The sequence below is a fragment of the Diabrotica virgifera genome, chromosome 6 (assembly GCF_917563875.1).
Source record: "Diabrotica virgifera virgifera chromosome 6, PGI_DIABVI_V3a".
NCBI classification, from domain to species: domain Eukaryota; kingdom Metazoa; phylum Arthropoda; class Insecta; order Coleoptera; family Chrysomelidae; genus Diabrotica; species Diabrotica virgifera.
The window spans coordinates 13,993,238-14,012,540 of NC_065448.1; the positions used below are offsets into that span (position 1 = coordinate 13,993,238).

General features: G+C 32.0%; 1 protein-coding gene across 2 annotated transcripts in view; it reads right to left on the reverse strand.

Moving 5' to 3' along the window:
* LOC126887057 (zinc finger protein 271-like) overlaps positions 1 to 19,303 on the reverse strand; it is a 123,141-nt gene that overhangs the window by 80,464 nt on the left and 23,374 nt on the right. The window contains exon 2 of one of the 2 annotated variants that reach the window (XR_007698940.1): positions 8,325 to 13,385. Coding sequence is in view for 1 of the 2 variants with exons in the window: in XM_050654381.1 (XP_050510338.1) it covers positions 11,563 to 13,385 (1,823 nt within the window). In the remaining variant the exon portion in view is untranslated. Of the gene's footprint in view, positions 1 to 7,811; positions 13,386 to 19,303 lie in introns of those variants that run through there. The other variant, XM_050654381.1, reaches the window with a different exon arrangement.

Consider the following 19,303-nt stretch of genomic DNA (forward strand, 5'->3'; position numbering starts at 1 on the left):
TGAAACCAGTTAGGGTTTGGAAAAACAGTACGTTTACAGACGCTAGCGTGTGTTGACACTAGGGTGTTGAAATCAGTTAGGGTTTGTAAAAACAGTACATTTACAAATACTAACAGATTTGGACACCAGAGTGTTGAATCCAGCTAGCTTTTTTAGTGGTTATTCATGCATAGATACTAACGGCTATTGACTTTGATTTTATATACCTACTGTTGTGGAAAAATATTTAAGTGATTTAGGTATTAGTAAATAATTAAACGTTGTTGGGATATAAAGAATAATATATTAACACAAAAGAACAACATAAAAAATAATGTTGCTCTGAAGCTATTTGCTTGTGGAATTTTTATAATTAAGTATTTAGATGGGAAATAAGCCACAATTAAATTGAAAAAAATAATTTTATTAACGTTTCGATGCCCAAATCGGGTGTCGTTGTCAAAATAAAAAATACTACTACAGTGTGTTTGGTAAAGAATGGGCGATAGCTTAACCTCAGGTTCCTGAGGTTAAAATAGGCCGATTTAAGCTAACTTACCTTAGTACAAAGTTTATAATAACCGAGATACAGGGTGTCAAAGTTAAACTTTTTTTTTTATTTATTATTGAATATTTCCTGACAGGCATGAGATATCAACACGAAATTTGGTTTGTGGGGGTTTTTCGGGACGAGAAAACTAAATTCCCTACCAAAAGTTATGTGTTGCCCAGAGGGCGCCACATACGCTTTTCAGCACTCATTTAATACGTTCAATTTTTTTTATCCGTCACTCCGTATAATTTTGACGTTAAAATTTGTATTCCCCTATTAGTTTTACTTAAAAAAGGTATACCTCTTTCATCTCCCTAAACTCAACCGTTTACGAGATAAACGCATTTTAAATCTGCGGTGCAACATAATTTTTAGCATAATATCATTGTAGTTACAGCAGAAAAATAACTTAAAACCATAAAATTATCCAAAAATGTATCGCAAATTTCTTCAAATGGAATTTGCGATGCAATGCCATAAATTTGAGAACTGGCACAATTATTATGGTTTTAAGTTATTTTTCGGGTGTAACTACAATTAAGTTATGCTAAAAATGATGGTTTATCGCAGATTTAAAATGCGTTTATCTCGAAAACGGTTGAGTTTAGAGAGATGAAAGAAGTATAGCTTTTTTAAGTAAAACTAATAGGAGAATAAAAATTTTAATGTCAAAATTATACAGAGTGAGGGATAAAAAAAATTTAACGTAATAAATAAGTGCTGAAAGGCGTATGTGGCGCCCTCTGGGCAATACATAATTTTTGGTAGGGAATTTAGTTTTCTCGACCCAAATAAACCCCACATACCAAATTTAATGTTGTTATCTCATATCTTTCAGGAAATATTCAATAATAAATAAAAAAAAGTTTAATTTTGACACCCTGTATCTCGGTTATTATAAACTTTGTACTAAGGTAAGTTAGCTTAAATCGGCCTATTTTAACCTCAGGAACCTGAGGTTAAGCTATGGCCCATTCTTTACCAAACACCCTGTATATTAAACAAGAATGTTGTTGCTTATAGTATTTTTACTACAAAAGCGATATTACGTAGGTCAAAATTTTTGACGTAAGAGAACTGTCAAAACATTAGAATGTGACTTTTCATTATTGCCATGTTTATAATAAACATGGCAATAATTAAAAGTCACATTCTAATGTTTTGACAGTTCTCTTACGTCAAAAATTTTGACCTACGTAATATCGCTTTTGTAGTAAAAATACTATAGTAAAAAATTCTACTAATAATTTTTTTAATCTGACTCATTTATATTGGGAATTCATACATATATTACATTTTAAAGTATTTTTTACTAAACAACAACATTTTTGTTTAATTTATTTGTACGTATTTTGTATTTTGACAACGACACCCGATTTGGGCGTCGAAACGTTAATAAAATTATTTTTTTTTAATTTAATTGTGGCTTATTTCCCATCTAAATGGTTAATTATAAAAATGCCACGAGCACATAGCTTCAGAACAACATTATTTTTTATGTTGTTTTTTGTGTTAATATATTATTGTTTATATCCCAACAACGTTTAATTATTTATTAATACCTAAATCACTTAAATATTTTTCCACAACAGTAGGTATATAAAATCAAAGTCAATAGCCGTTAGCATATATGCATGAATAACCACTAAAAAAGCTAGCTGGTTTCAACACTCTGGTGTCCAAATCTGTTAGTATTTGTAAATGTACTGTTTTTACAAACCCTAACTGATTTCAACACCCTAGTGTCAACACACGCTAGCGTCTGTAAACGTACTGTTTTTCCAAACCCTAACTGGTTTCAACACCGTGGTGTCATCACGCGCTAGCATCTGTAAATGTACCGTTTCTCCAAACCCTAACTGATTTCAACACCCTGGTGTCTACACACGCAAGCATCTGTAAATATGCTACCCGCATAGGCTCTTTGAGAGCAAGGAAATCATAAATCGTCTAAAAAATTTCAATATGACGTTCGCTGAATATGTCTATTCTTATTGGTTGCTTATAAAATTGCAAAATCAATCATAAATTTTGAGTTTTTATAAATATTCATAACTTACGTAAAAATTAACTTGGAACCTTCTTATTACACGAATTGCTGAGACTTCTGATGCTTAAATTATATTTTAAATTTCGAAGCAATTGGTCAAATAGTTTAAAAGTTATTTAATTTGTTCATCAAAAATTCATTTTTTTTACAACACTGTAAGTCAGAAAATTATGAGGTTACAGTAAGACTTCTGACAGTTTATGGAAGAACATTTATACTATTGACTTAATTTTAAAAAATAACAAAAAGTAATTTTAAACAGTGTAAAATTATTTTGCAAAAACACGTCGATTTTTTGCTTATTTATAAACAATTAGAATATCTTTTTAACCGTTACCCGTAGAAAAATTATTTTTTCATATTATATGAAAAGACTGAATTTTTATACACATTTAGAAAGAAAAACAATTGTCCTATGACAATTAGGGACGAAGTTATCCCCCTTTTTTTAATTCACATGTTTTTGCAAAATAATTTTGCAGTATTTAGAATAATTTTTTGTCATCTTTTTTTAATTAAATTAATAGTATAAATCTTCTTATTTCATAAACTATCCAAAGTATTGCTGTAACTTCATAACTTTCTGACTTATAGCGTTGCAAAAAAAATTAATTTGGGATTAACAAATTTAATACCTTTTAAACTATTTGACCAATTGCTTTGAAATTTAGGGTATCATTTAAGCACCAGAAATCTCAGCATTCCGTGTAATAAGAACGTTCTAAGTTAAATTTTACATAAGTTATGAATATTTATAAAAACTCAAAATTTATGATTTATTTTGCAATTTTCTAAGCAACCAATAAGGATAGACATATTCAGCGAACGCCATATTAAAGTTTTTTATACGATTTATGAGTTTCTCACTCTCCAATTTTTTTTAAAATACTTAACTTTTTGGTTATAGACAAAAAAAGCGAAAATTTACCGTTTTTTGATCTTCATTTGTTTATAACTTTGTATATCATCATACTACTCAAAAAATTTGGTTTCGTCCTGGAGGGGGTTGTGTCACCAACAGGATATTTTTTTTCCTTATTTCTCTGAACTAAATTGAAATGTGAAATTTTTAAATAAAAAGATGGTCCTTTACATTATATAACACGAATTACGAACATACACTTATTTACAAAATAATTTTGTTAGTGTCAAAAAAGTCTATGATACTAAATAAATTAAATAAATATTAGAATTTTCTTATTCTGAGAGGAAACGCAAATCAAAACATATAATTTTTAAGTTGTATTTCAAAAACAGCATTAAACATTACTGAATAAAATATTATTAACTCACTATTTTTTACTTTCCTAAAGATATCTAAACCTAAACTAATCAATTATAATAGGTTCTTCTTTGATCGTAACTGTTTCAATATCTTCATTTGATACATCAGATATTTATGATTTTGATACCTGAGATACTCTCAGAAACTTATTACTAACTGGGTTTTTTTTTGTTAATTCTCAAGATAATTTTCTCAAATAATGAATGGGTTGCATGTGTGAGTCCATACTAGTGTAGTAAAGAAAAAAGAGACGTTCTCACAAACAATTTATTTTACAACTGATGACCGGTTTCGCTGTCTACACTTTGCACAGCGTCTTCAGGTCCCGGTTAAAGTAAAATTAAATGCTACAAACAACAAAAAAACAGAGTTAGTTAAGTGGTCCGGTTTAAATCAAAGGTTAATGATCAAGCCAATATCAAAGTACATAATATATTTATGCATATACATAAATACCCACATGTATGTGCGTATGGTGTGTAACCCTCACACTTACACACATGCACGCATTTATATGTAGTGGTAACAAAAGTATGTCAAGTACAAAATATACACTTACTTTCCGGTATAAGGGAAGAACATAGTAGTAGTATTCAATATCATACTTTTTCTCTGCACTTTGCTAAAGAGAGGGTTGGTAAAGGGATAGATTTGAATGTAATATATTAACAAAACATTGGTAGGATCTTGAGGGGATTAGTAAGAAAACAAGATATTAAACCGAGAAACGAAAAATTGTTAGTTATATATAAAGTGATGTTATTTTTAATTAAGAGGATCGGTACGTATTTTCGGCTGCAATGCTATTCAAATGGTGATTCATTTTTTTCGAATCCTGAGAAAACTAATAAGTATTTTTGAAAAATTTAAACGCAGAATGAAAGATCACGTTATTAGCGAGGGCAGAAAGTCGCTGAGAACTTCTATAATGTTTATTTTAATAAGTTACAGGGGTGAAAAACTAAGAGAAAACTTAGTGTGATTTTTAATTTCAAATATATCATTCAAAATAAACTTTTTATTTATTCTAAGGGACTTTCGGCCCTCGGTAATAATTTAGTCTTTCATCCTGCGTTTAAATTTTTCAAAAATATTTATTGGTTTTGTCAGGATTCGAAAAAAATAAACACAATGCCGTGGTAATATTTTCCAAATCTATCTTTGTCTTACAACGCACTCAGCCGAATATAATATTGTCAGCATATATTGTCAGTCAGACACTGACAATCAGTGACAATTTTAAATATTTGACATTGCATCGGGAATATGTTGAGTTATTGATTAAATATTATTGAAATATAGTGTATTTGATAAATAATTGATTTAAGACGTGAACTTAATAAAAAGTTATTTATTGTGTATTATTTGTGGAAGATCCAAGCAGAGAATACATCAGGATAATATATTCTGTGATCCAAGTATTTTGTTGTTAAAGATGTTCAAAATTGTAAGCGTTCCATAACAATATATTATTAAAAAATCATTTTAACACTTTTCTTCTTTTCTCGATTGAGTATTAGTCTTTGTTGTACAAATAAATTATTACAATCACTGAATACATAGTTAGTGAAAAATTATCACATTTATTAACTGAATTAATAATTTCCAATTATAAAAATAACAGTTATCCAAGAACATTCAAAACCCATCTCTTTAAATTAATGATGACATTTTCAAGTAGAATGACATTCTAGTAATGTTTACATATCCATACCAGTGTGAATTTTACTACACGTAATTTGCCGTGTAAAGACAGAAAAAGTAGGGATACATGTAAAATATTTGCGAATTATGTACCCATAGCCTTAATTGTATAGATTTTATTTATATAGGATTATTAGATGTTGTTCAGGATATTCAAGAACTTATATAATATGTACAATTGGGTGTGCAATTTTTAGACAAGATTGGTCGGATATGCAATAATAGTTGTGATTTGATTGTAAAAATTTTTGTTTGAAGAGTTAAAATTGAAAAATTGAACAATAGTAATTTGCTAAAATTCTTTATATTAAAAGTGTCAATCAATAAAATCATTAATAACTAATTCAGAATTAAAGTCAAGTGTATATAGGTAATGCAGTAGGTGATATTAAATTTATTGTAATATTAAGTTATAATTATCTGTAGAGCAATGAAACTTTATGGAGTATAACTAAAAAAATTTAAAAAGTAATATATGAAAAAAATTAATAAATGAAAAAATCTTTGATTTATGTTAATATCTGTTGAATTTAATAAATAGTTGAGCAGGTTAAAATTAATTTAAAATTTTTTGAAAGCATTACCTAGTTGAGTTGAATTAGATAAATGATTTGTAATAGATTTGTAATGATAAAAAAATTTTTGTTTTATTTTAAAGTCGATAAATAACACATAACAGATTCTAGAACAAACACAAAGGAGATGGACATAACATAACAGGAGTTTGAAAATTTTTGATGAGGAATGTTATGTCCATCTCCTTTGTGTTTGTTCTAGAATCTGTTATGTGTTATTTATCGACTTTAAAATAAAACAAATTTTTTTTTATCATTACAAAGAAACCATCTAATTCAACTCAACCAGTTAATGCTTTCAAAAATTTTTTAAAATTTAAAATTAATTTTAACCTGCTCAACTATTTATTAAATTCAACAGATATTAACATAAATCAAAGATTTTTTCATTTATTACTTTTTTTTCCATAAATTACTTTTTTAATTTTTTTAGTTATACTCCATGAAGTTTCATTGCTCTACAGATAATTATAACTTTATATTACAATAAATTTAATATCACCCACTGCATTACCTATTGGGACCGTGCAAGTTCGGCAAAGCGACACCTATTTCTACGCTCTGCAACTTTATTCGCACTTTTAATTATATTGGTCAATTATATTAGTCCTGGTTACTGGATAATTGTCAAGGCCATAGTCCAAAAAAATAATAAGAAAAAATAAGATTCAGGTTATGTTATTAAAACGTAAACAATTGTATGTAGTAAATAAAATTAGTTATTAAAATGCAGTACTGCAAGCAAAATACAATTAATTAAATCTACCTTTATATAATAATTGCATATCATATCAATATTGTGGAGCAACATATAATTTTTCTTTTTCAATGACAGTAGATATGAAATGTACGTCAGTTTGACAATTTCAATTGACAATAATTAATAAATTTCATATTTCTCCGCTATTCGCGCACGATCGTTTAACGTATCCCTTCCAAGTACTTGCACACCGCGAATACACTTGACTTTAATTCTGAATTAGTTATTAATGATTTTATTGATTGACACTTTTAATATAAAGAATTTTAGCAAATTACTATTGTTCAATTTTTCAATTTCAACTCTTCAAACAAAAATTTTTACAATCAGATCACAACTATTGCATATCCGACCAATCTTGTCTAAAAATTGAACACCCAATTTTACATCTATAAGTTCTTGAACATCCTGAACAACATCTAATAATCCTATATAAATGAAATCTACACAATTAATTAAAAATAACATCACTTTATATATAACTAACAATTTTTCGTTTCCCGGTTTAATGTTGTGATTTCTTACTAATCCCCTCAAGATCCTGCCAATGTTTTGTTAACATATTACATTCAAATCTATCCCTCTACCAACCCTCCCTTTAGCAAAGTGCAGAGAAAAAGTATGATATTGAATACTACTACTATGTTCTTCCCTTATACCGGAAAGTAAGTGTATATCTTGTACTTGACATACTTTTGTTACCACTACATATAAATGCGTGCATGTGTGTGAGGATTACACACCATACGCACGTACATGTGGTTATTTATGTGTATGCATAAAGATATGTACTTTGATATTGGTTTTATCATTAACCTTTGATTTAAACCAGACCACTTAACTAACTCTGGTTTTTTGTTATTTGTAGCATTTAATTTTACTTTCACCGGGACCTGAAGATGCTGTGCAAAGTGTAGACAGCGAAACCGGTCGTCAGTTGTAAAATAAATTGTTTGTGAGAACGTCTCTCTTTTCTTTACTACACTAATTATCTCAATTAGTCGAAAAATATTTGTCCTACAAAATGCAAGGTCTTATCAAAGAGTCCCCTTTCCAATATGTATAATTAACGAGGTCATGAAAAATAATAACTAACCAACTGATTTTTTTTCTGTTGATTAATTGATTGTTTTAATATTTACACAATTTAACACCCACATTGTCCTACAAATTGCGTGGTACTTTATCCTGGTCCCACGTTCAAAAGTTCTTCTTCGTCTTCTTTTTTTATATAGGCAGTACTGCCTCTTTTTCTTGAATGGTGCCTATCATTCTGCCCCTAAGTTGTCATTCCATCTTTTATTTGGGCGTCGTATAATTCTTCTGCCTAACAGTGACTTGTCCCTGGCTATTCTTACTATCCTTGATTTAGATATCCTGCTTATCTGTTCATTCCACTCTTCTTTTCTGTTCTTTACCTAGGTATTTATATTGTCTATCACACATATGCGTCTGATTTCCTCACTCTTTACCCTATCCTGTAGTCCTTTTCCAGCAATCCCTCTTAAGATCTTCATTTCGTTGGTCTACAGATGTCTTCGTGTTTGGCTTGTATCTGGTCTTGTTTCGGCCATGTAAGTCATACTGGCCTAATAACTGACATATTATTCGGACCTGTTTCCAATCTTAGGTGTTTGTTTTTCCAAATTGTGTCGTTTAGGCATCCGGCTGTTCTACTGGCTTTAATTATTTGGTCTTTTACCTCTTCTTCGATATTGTTGTCGGCTGACGGATTAATTCCCAGGTATTTGAAAGTCATTACTTGTTGTATAATTTGATTGTCTAACTCCAATAATTGGAGAAAAAAAGATGGTACAAAATGGGCGATAGAGAGATAAAAATACTCTGTTACGCTGATGACACCGTGTTAGTAGAAGAGTGCGAAGACATTTGCATCTTACTGATTCTTTGGCTATTACTAAGCTTTTGTTTTTTGGGCTGATATTTTCCATTTCTTTTGCGTTAATGTTGAATTCGTGAAGTAATCTTTGTAGTTCTTCTTCGCACTCTGTTACTAACACGGTGTCATCAGCGTAACGGTGTATTTTTATCTCTCTATCGCCCATTTTGTACCCTCTTTTTTCTTCACTTGTTTTATTATTGCATCCAACATTATGTTAAACAGTAGAGGGCTTAGTGAATCTCCTTGCCTGATTCCTGTGTTTGTTTCTATGGGTTCTGTTATTATTCCATTGATTTTCATTTCTATTTTATTTCTTACATATGTTTTCTATCAGTTTTATGATAGACAGTGGTAAATTTTTGTCATATAGGTAATCTTTTAATTGGACTCAATCAAACGATTTCTCTTGTTCAAAAGTTGTAGTAAAAATACCTGATGTAAAAATAATTACTATCAAGCTGAAAGCTTTGTGAATAGCTTCGTTTCGAAAACAATTTGCTGTACAAAAATTTTAGTTTGTGATAGCTAACAGGGATGTAGTATGTCAATTTGACAAAAGAATGTACGTGTAAAGGTAGGTACCTTTATACTTACATTCTTTCCCGTGCGATTGAATGGCTCATTCCAATCGGCGTAATTAAGCAGCAGAAAGATTGCGCCGTTCGAAGCGTGTGTCGATAATAGCTAGGACGCTCCAGTCACAGTATAAAGAGGGACTATGGAACCTCTATATACTGTGCTCCAGTCTTAGAGGATAGCACGCCGTTTTAAACGCGAGAGATAAAAACGAAAGTATAAATGTAAAACTGTCAACTTATCCTTCGTGATTCGAGTGGCGTGGTAGAAGGTTTAGCAGTTTTAGTGAGATTCCCCACAATGTTCAAAATAAAAAAGAAAAACAATTACTTTGCTTTGTGTGCTACAGCGCACATCTTTTCTGAATGACCCACGAAAACTTTGGATCTTTTGGCCTCTGGATAAACGTTTTTGCAAAGTTTAATTAGCTCTTCGTATGCTAATGCTTTTCAGAAATGTAAACATTTTAGCCCTAGGCCTACAAGGCCTGTTGCGCTTAATAAATAAATAAATAATGCTAATGCTTTTAGATCTTTATTGCAATATTCTTTAGATTGGACTTTCCATAAACAAGGAAATATACATTTCCAAGAATTCACTTTTGAAGCCGTTTGACCAGTACCGTGAATTCCCCATGATTAGACCAAACGTTTAGAGTGGAAGTTTAAATAGACCGTGATAGTCGTGACGTCAAAAAAAGTTTTCCAAACACGTTGTGTCTACGTACACGCTAAAATGTACGCAAATAAAAAAGTTAAACTTCATCAAACTAGTGACTATTTAGCGTGGGCAGTGACTGTATATTTTGATACACGCTATTTTGATATGTTTAGTGTTTGTTTGATAGAAAAATATTTGTTATGACGTTCAATTCTACCTAACTTTTTTATTTGCGTACACGGTAGCGTATACACTAGACACAACGTGTTTGGATAAATTTTGACGTTTTGACGTCACACTATCATGGTCCGATTGACACTCTTGGAACATGTGCTTTCACAACCGTGTGCTTTCACTTATCTTTCACTGCAAAGTAGCGCGCAAAAACGATTACAATGGGTGCGTTCGGACGACCACAGCGGCTGGACAGCTGAGCCAGCAGTAGCTGTCAGACGTCACCGCTGGAAGCCAGCCGCTGAGAGATTTACTAAGCTTTCCCTATCACGGCTGGATGCAACCACTCAGCCGATTTCTGCTGGCAGCCAGCCGCTATGGTCATCCGAACGCACCCACTGACAGGCTTTCTCGCGCAAATGGAATGGGCCGTTCAAAACGCCCGCGAAAGAATGTAAGTGTAAAGGTACCTAATGTGTTTCTCCAGTGTACACTCTCAAATGTATTTTTAAATCACCTGATCTATTAAACTGCTTTAAACAAATTTCACACTTGAGGTTTTCCTTCAACGTGTTTTCAAATGTTTATTCAAACTACTGGCAGTAATATTAATGATGTTAATTATAGTTACTTTCGAGTATTTGTTACAAATCGTTACTTTTGTATAAAGTAATCATTTACAGTATTCGTTACTTTGATTACTTTTGTATTTGAGTACCGGTAATCATATCGAGAATCATATTTCTCAGTATGTAGGTATTTTGTATAGGTATTCCGATATAACAACGACCTTCGCCGATCTGTTTAAGGGATAAAAATGATTTGATTACTATGATTACTTTTGTATTTGAGTACATATCGATAATAGTATTTCTCAGTAGGTAGGTATTTTGTATAGGTATTCCGATATAATAACGACCTTCACGAAGTACGAATTAATCAGAGTAATCAAAGTAGATACAATAGTCGTTACTCGCTCTGATACGATTGGTACGAAGTAATCAAAGTAGATAAAATAGTCGTTACTCGCTCTAATACGATTGGTATGAAGTAACGAAGTAATCAGAGTAATCAAAGTAGATACAATAGTCGTTACTCACTCTGATACGATTGGTACGAAGTAATTAGAGTATTAAAAGTAACGATTTGCCTCTCTGTATAGTAATCGTTACTTTCGGTATTCGTAAGTAACGAGTACTTTGTAACGAATAGTTATTTTTTCAACATCACTAATTAATATACTGCTTAAAACCAGTTTCATACTCTTAATTTTCTCCACTATGTAATCTAGTACGAGTTTTCAAATAATACCTGCTACTAAATTTCTTAAAGCAAATTTCAGATTAGTAGGGTCTTTCGCTAGTGTGAACTTTCATGTGACCAGTTAAGTGAGATTTTTGAGCAAACCGTTTTAAACAAATTTTACACTGATACGGTTTTTCTCCAGTGTGTACTCTCAAATGTGTTTTCAAATGACTTACTTGAACAAATTGCTTAAAACAAATTTCACACTTGTGAGGTTTTTCTCCAGTGTGCACTCTTAAATGTACTTTTAAAGTACATGCTTTACTAAATTGTTTAAAACAAATTTCACACTTGTGAGGTTTTTCCCCAGTGTGCACTTTCAAATGTGTGCTCAAATTACTTGCTTGTCTGAACTGCTTAAAACAAATTTCACACTTGTGAGGTTTTTCTCCAGTGTGCACTCTCAAATGTTTTTTCAAATTACCTGTTCCACTAAACTGCTTAAAACAAATTTCACACTTGTGAGGTTTTTCTCCAGTGTGCACCCTCAAATGTACTTTCAAATCACCTGCTTGAATAAATTGCTTAAAACAAATTTCACACTTGTGAGGTTTTTTCCCAGTGTGCACTTTTAAATGTCTTTTCAAATTATTTGCTATATTAAATTGCTTAAAACAAATTTCACACTTGTGAGGTTTTTCTCCAGTGTGCACTCTTAAATGTACTTTTAAAGTACATGCTTTACTAAATTGCTTAAAACAAAGTTCACACTTGTGAGGTTTTTCTCCAGTGTGCACTCTCAAATGTGTTTTCAAAGAATCAGCCTGAGAAAACTGGTTAAAACAAATTTCACGCTTGTGAGGTTTTTCCCCAGTGTGCACTTTCAAATGTCTTTTCAAATCACTTGCTTGACTAAATTGCTTAAAACATATTTCACACTTGTGAGGTTTTTCCCCAGTGTGCACTTTCAAATGTGTGCTCAAATTACTTGCTTGTCTGAACTGCTTAAAACAAATTTCACACTTGTGAGGTTTTTCCCCAGTGTGCACTTTCAAATGTGTGCTCAAATTACTTGCTTGTCTGAACTGCTTAAAACAAATTTCACACTTGTGAGGTTTTTCTCCAGTGTGCACCCTCAAATGTACTTTCAAATCACTTGCTTGACTAAATTGCTTAAAACAAATTTCACACTTGTGAGGTTTTTCCCCAGTGTGCACTTTCAAATGTCTTTTCAAATTATTTGCTATATTAAATTGCTTAAAACAAATTTCACACTTGTGAGGTTTTTCCCCAGTGTGCACTTTCAAATGTCTTTTCAAATTATTTGCTATATTAAATTGATTAAAACAAATTTCACACTTGTGAGGTTTTTCCCCAGTGTGCACTTTCAAATGCGTTTTCCAATTATTTGCTCTATTAAATTGCTTAAAACAAATTTCACACTTGTGAGGTTTTTCCCCAGTGTGCACTTTCAAATGTCTTTTCAAATTATTTGCTATATTAAATTGCTTAAAACAAATTTCACACTTGTGAGGTTTTTCCCCAGTGTGCACTTTCAAATGTGTGCTCAAATTATTTGCTTGTCTGAACTGCTTAAAACAAATTTCACACTCGTGAGGTTTTTCTCCAGTGTGCTGTCTCAAATGTACCTTTAAATTACCTGCTTCACTAAATTGCTTAAAACAAATTTCACACTTGTGAGGTTTTTGTCCAGTATGCACCCTCAAATGTCTTTTCAAGCTATATGCTTGATTAAATTGCTTAAAACAAATTTCACACTTGTAAGGTTTTTTTTCAGTCACTACTTTCATACTTTTATTTAATGTTTTTCCTTCTGCATGTGGATTCATAGAATTTTCTTCGCGAAATGAATGTTCAGTTAGTGTCTCGATAATTTTCATCTTGTTCTCTTGCAGACGATCTAAAAATCAAAGTAACTATAATATAAACATTTGAGTACAAGGGAAGATAAATGTAAAAACAAAGAAATGTAATAATCAAATTATAATCATAGGTTATTAAATTGCAAGACAATGCAGAGCAACAGAAGGGACAAGCAGAAACAAATAACAGGTCAACTAGATTATACAGAAATTGAAACAACAATATTATATAAAACAGAACTATGAGACATAAATAACACAAACGCAGGCAGTTTATGCACGAAAGAATATTTTGAAGCAATCAAAACAAATAATTAAGATCACAAGAAAGGATCCTCGAGAGAGTTATGATGATCATGATACTTCAATCGATTCCTTACTGGACGAGATTGAGCTGTTTATTTGAATCGCAAAAAGTCTACGACATTATCTCGCCTTTATTTATTAAGAAGATAATAATTATTCTTGTTCGTAAATTGTAGAGTTGAGGAACAAAAATGGGAGATTTAAGGAACAAATAAAACGTTGTTTACCCAATGGCTGTATTTTAAGGACTACTTGTTAAACAAAACGTTGTAAGCAACACACTATACAGTAAATAGTAAAGCGGCCAGTAGATGGCACTGCTATAAAAATATTTAATTTATTTATCTATATCCAACACTCCCACTAGATAAACAAATTAAGAAAATAACATTTATCAAATGTTTATTACACTATCTTAACTAAACCAATCTCTTTCAAAAACTTATTATGTTTCACAGAACTCAAGCTTTTTGTCAAGAGATCAGCTGGCATGTTAGCTGTGTCCAAATATTCCAGCTTTATCAAACCTTTGTTTACAGCTTCTTTGACAAAATGATATCGGATATCAATGTGTTTCGTCCTTCTATTCAATACAGGATTTATTGCTAATTTATGAGCTCCCATATTATCATTATATAGTATAACGATTTCATCAATACCCAACATCTCATACAACAAATTTTTAAAAAAAATAGCCTCTTTAGCAGCTTCTGATACTGCTATGTATTCCGCTTCTGTGCTTGACAGAGAAACACTATTCTGTTTTCTGCTTTCCCAGACAATAGGTCCACCAGAAAACTGAAAATAGAAGCCCGTATAAGATTTTCTGTCATGAGAATTACTCCCCCAACTGGCATCTACATAGCCTTTCAAATAATTATCATTTTTTGAAAAAGTTAAACCATAGTCTTTTGTAGCCTTTAAATATTTTAATATTCGTTTTACATGCTTCCAATGCGTTTCTGAATGATAATTATTAAATTGACTGAGATAACTTACAGGATATGAAATGTCTGGTCTTGTCAAAACTGACAAATACATAAGACCACCTATTAAATTCTGATAAGGCACTTGAGCAGATGCATTATCGTCTCTATTCAAATTTAAACTAATGTCCATTGGGGTAGAAACCTCTTTCGAATCCTCCATATTGAACCTTTTTAACAACTGTTCAATATAGGATTTTTGATCTAAAGTTATAACACCATTCTCTTTATTATGAGTTACTCTCATACCTAAACAATTCTTAATTTCTCCCAAATCTTTAATTCTGAAACATTCATTTAATTTCAACTTTAAATTATCTGATTCATCTGAATCATTAGAAAAAATAAAAAAATCATCAACATAAACAGAGATAATGGTTTTTAGATTATTTTTCATCTTTGTGTATAGACATGGCTCATAATCAGATTTCTTATAACCTAGATTAATTAAGAAATTATCAACTTTTTCATACCAAGACCGAGCTGACTGTTTTAAACCATATATGGCTTTCTTTAGCCTTAATACTTTATTATTTTCAATTTCTAAACCTTCAGGTACTGTCATAAAAACTTTTTCTTTTAAATCACCATTTAAAAAAGCCGTCGCAACATCAAGATGAAAAATATCCAAATTCAAATTTGCTGACAAAGCAAATAAAAGTCTTAATGTAGAATGCCTTATGACTGGAGAAAAGGTTTCATTATAATCAACACCAAATTTTTGAGTGTAACCTTTTGCTACCAGTCTTGCACGATATTTCACTTTACCTGAGTTATCAACCTTTTTCTTGTATACCCACTTACACTTCACTACACAACCATCTTCAGGAACATCAACCACTTCCCATGCTGAGTTATCCTCGAAAGACTGCAGTTCTTCTGTCATAGCCCCTAACCATAAGTTACTATCTGGTCTAGACATGGCATCCTCGACACTAACCGGATCAGAGTCACTATCCGAGCACAAATAAGTCACAAACTCATCAAACCTTTTTGGCTTAGGTATTCTTGTTGATCTCCTGATTTCATCCACTGGCAAATTCGGCAAGTCACATACATAATCGGGATCATTGTTCTCAACAATTTCATCAGTCGATGTGTTCTCTTCAACCTGATGATTCTGATCCTGACATGATGTATTATTATCTCCCACTGAATCTAACATTTCTTTTGCCCCATGTTCACCTTCTAAATCAACATGAATCACTTCACACCTTTTTGTGTCTTCCATAATTTGTACGTCTCTACTTACTATTATTTCTTTAGTGGTCGGATTATACACCCTGTATCCTTTCGTAGTCTCAGAGTATCCTACTAAAATGTGCAGAATAGCCTTTTTCTCCCATTTTGATCTTTTTTCTTTTGGAACATGTACCATCACCTTGCTGCCAAATATTCTAAGACCACTAACGTCAGGTTTGCTATCTGTCCACATTTCAAATGGTGTTTTCTTTAAGCCGGAAGCCAGCGATCTATTTTTTAGATAAACAGCTGTGTTTACAGCTTCAGCCCAAAACATTTTTTCAAGATTAGCATCAAACAACAGACATTTTGCCTTTTCTATGATTGTCCGATTTAAACGTTCGGCTACACCATTTTGTTCAGGAGTGTAGGGATTCGTTTTTTGATGTATAATACCATTTACAGTTAAATATTCTTCAAATTCTTTTGAACAAAACTCTCCACCATTGTCACTTCGCAAAGTTTTTATATGGACACCCTTCTGGTTTTCTGCCATACTTTTAAAATTTTTAAAACAATTAAAAACTTCACTTTTTGTTTTAATAAAATAAATGAATACCATTTTACTAAAATCATCTTGGAAAGTAACAAAATATTTAGAGCCACCTAATGATTTGTTTTCCATGGGCCCGCATACATCGCTGTGAATAAGCTGTAATAAACTACTGGCCCTGTGACCTTTTTCTGGAAACGGTAATCTCGTTTGTTTCCCCTCACAACAAACTATACAGTTTTGCTTGTTAATATCAATTTTCCCAGTCACATTCAGTCCATCTACTATTCCATCTTTCATTTTATTTAGATATAGGCTATTTAGATGACCGAAACGTCTGTGCCAGGTATCCCCAGTTACAAATAAACAATTTTTACGATCTGAAATACATTCAGTATTCAATTTATAAACACCATCTATCAATTCAGCTGTTGCAATAATTCCATTTTTATTGTATATTTTGCAACCTGCATTTTCAAATATAACTTCATTTCCATTTTTAATCAATTGAGAAACAGATAAAAGATTTGTCGTCAGATCAGGAACATATAATATATTATTGATGCTTACCTCTAATCTCTTTTTATCGACAATTGTGGTTACCATCATATCACCAGCACATTTCACTTCCAAACTTTCACTGTTAGCCACAGTTATATTGGACGAACTTGCATCTCGGATATTTGTCAACCAATCTTTTCTCGCTGTAAGATGCGTGCTGCATCCAGAATCGACATAAAAATCTGTAGATTTAAAGTTTCCACTTAAGAATGTTGCACTAAACGCATTATTATTAGCACTAGGGCACTTATTCATATAATGACCAGCGTTGCCAGGCCCAAAAAATTTATTTCCCCAAATTGTGTTTTAAAAGTTGCCAGATTTTCAACAGAATTCCCCAGATTTAAAGGTTTGTTACGCACATGCGCAATAAAATTTCTGCGCAGTTACACATTTTCCGTTACTGCGCATACTCGTAACCGTTCATGAACGGTTTTGTATCGAGTTGGATAAACCTAGTTAGTTCAGTTTTTAACAATTCTTCTCCTACATGTATGCAACCCGTATTTCGGTGTGTGTTTCCTGCCATGTAGGCACCCCATAGGGAATTCACAGATGTAAGTCGGGAACCCCGGACCTACACAGGTGTTCATAATAGATGACAGAGCGAGAGCATAAAGGCCCCGTCTCACCATCAAATAATTGACAGTTATTTGATCAAACTTGACAGTCAAACTTGACTAGTGACACAAACTATACATACTAACTGTCACTTTGTGTCACTAACTGTCAAGTTTGATCAAATAACTGTCAATTATTTGATGGTGAGACGGGGCCTTAAAGGCCGCGTCTCACCATCAAATAATTTGATCAAACAGTTTGAGCAAACTCAGGAAGTACGTCAAAGTGACGTCCCAATTGCAGTTTTTTTGAAATTCTAACAATCTGTGCTCTCACTATCAGTCTAGTTTGATCAAATTTTTTGTATTGAGTTATCTAACTTGTTTGTACTTTATTTAAAATTAAAATTTTTCATTATTATCCACAATGAACACTCAGGATGTGACGTCACTAACTGTCACTTTCAGTTTGCTCAAACCAGTCTGATCAAATTATTTGATGGTGGGACGCGGCCTTGACAGAGTCAGGGAACCCCAGACAATATCATTGTTCGCGGTAGTCACAATTCACCAAACTGTATTGAGTGTTGCCTATATGTGGAATCAGTCACTACGATCTTGTCCTTGTAGAACATTTAATTTTCACATAATTACTGGACTTTCTAAAATAACTATTTTTTACTAAAGGACATCGCACACATCTTATGGAAAATATAATGTCACTCAAATTCAATAAAAATTATACGAATAGATTTGTTTTAAATTAACGGTCAAATCTTATCATTGCGCCAACTCCATATTTTCAATAATAAGAGCAGAAATTGATATAAATAAATCTGAAATCAAATGGATACGTACATAAGTTAGAGAGAGAAAAAATATTTTATAATACCCAAATTGTCGGTACTCCATAAATCAGCGGATTGGTTTCACTAATCCTCTTAGGCCCAGCGGGGTTTAAGCTTTTTTGAATAGCACCCAGAGCAATACTGACACTTTTACTGACTAAAAAATTTGATTTCGATAAACTTTAATTGCAATTTGCGCCGTAATTAATCATAATTAAGAGTTGGCGCAATGATAAGATTTGACCGTTAATTTAAAACGAATCTATTCGTATAAATTTTATTGAATTTGAGTGACATTATATTTTCCATAAGATGTGTGCGATGTCCTTTATTAACATATTTTAGCCAGTTTGATTTCCCCAGATATTAGTCATTTTAAAAAAGTTTTTCCCCAGTCCCCAAAGTTTATAAATTTTCCCCAGTTCTGGAGAAAAATCCCCAGACCTGGCATCCCTGATAATGACCTTTTTGTTTACACCGGAAGCAGGTTATGTTTTTCTTGTTAAAATTTTTGACATGCTTAGTGCTAACTTCACTCGACTTTGACATAAAAGCTGTCTGCTTTTCACTGTTAGTGCTGTCTATCTGCATATCTAGCAATTTAGATTTGATTACATCAGTGGTAATAGATATCCCCGAATGTTCAATTGCCAATAACATTGGAGTATACTGTTCCGGAAGTCCCGCTAGGAGAAGCGATCCCAACCACAAGTCATCAATTTGGAAACCAGTCCTATTCAACTTCTGTGCAGTTTCGATCACCTGATTCACATAGGATTCCATGGAACTGCAATTTTCCAACCTTAGTGATATGAGTGTTCGAAGCAATCCTATTTTCCTCGAAAAACCTGAGTCTTCGAATAACTTTTTCAGCTTATCCCATACATCTTTCGCCGTTTCAGCTTCTTTCACATGCAAATATATGGATGGATCCAAAGTCAATATTAACTTAGCTTTGGC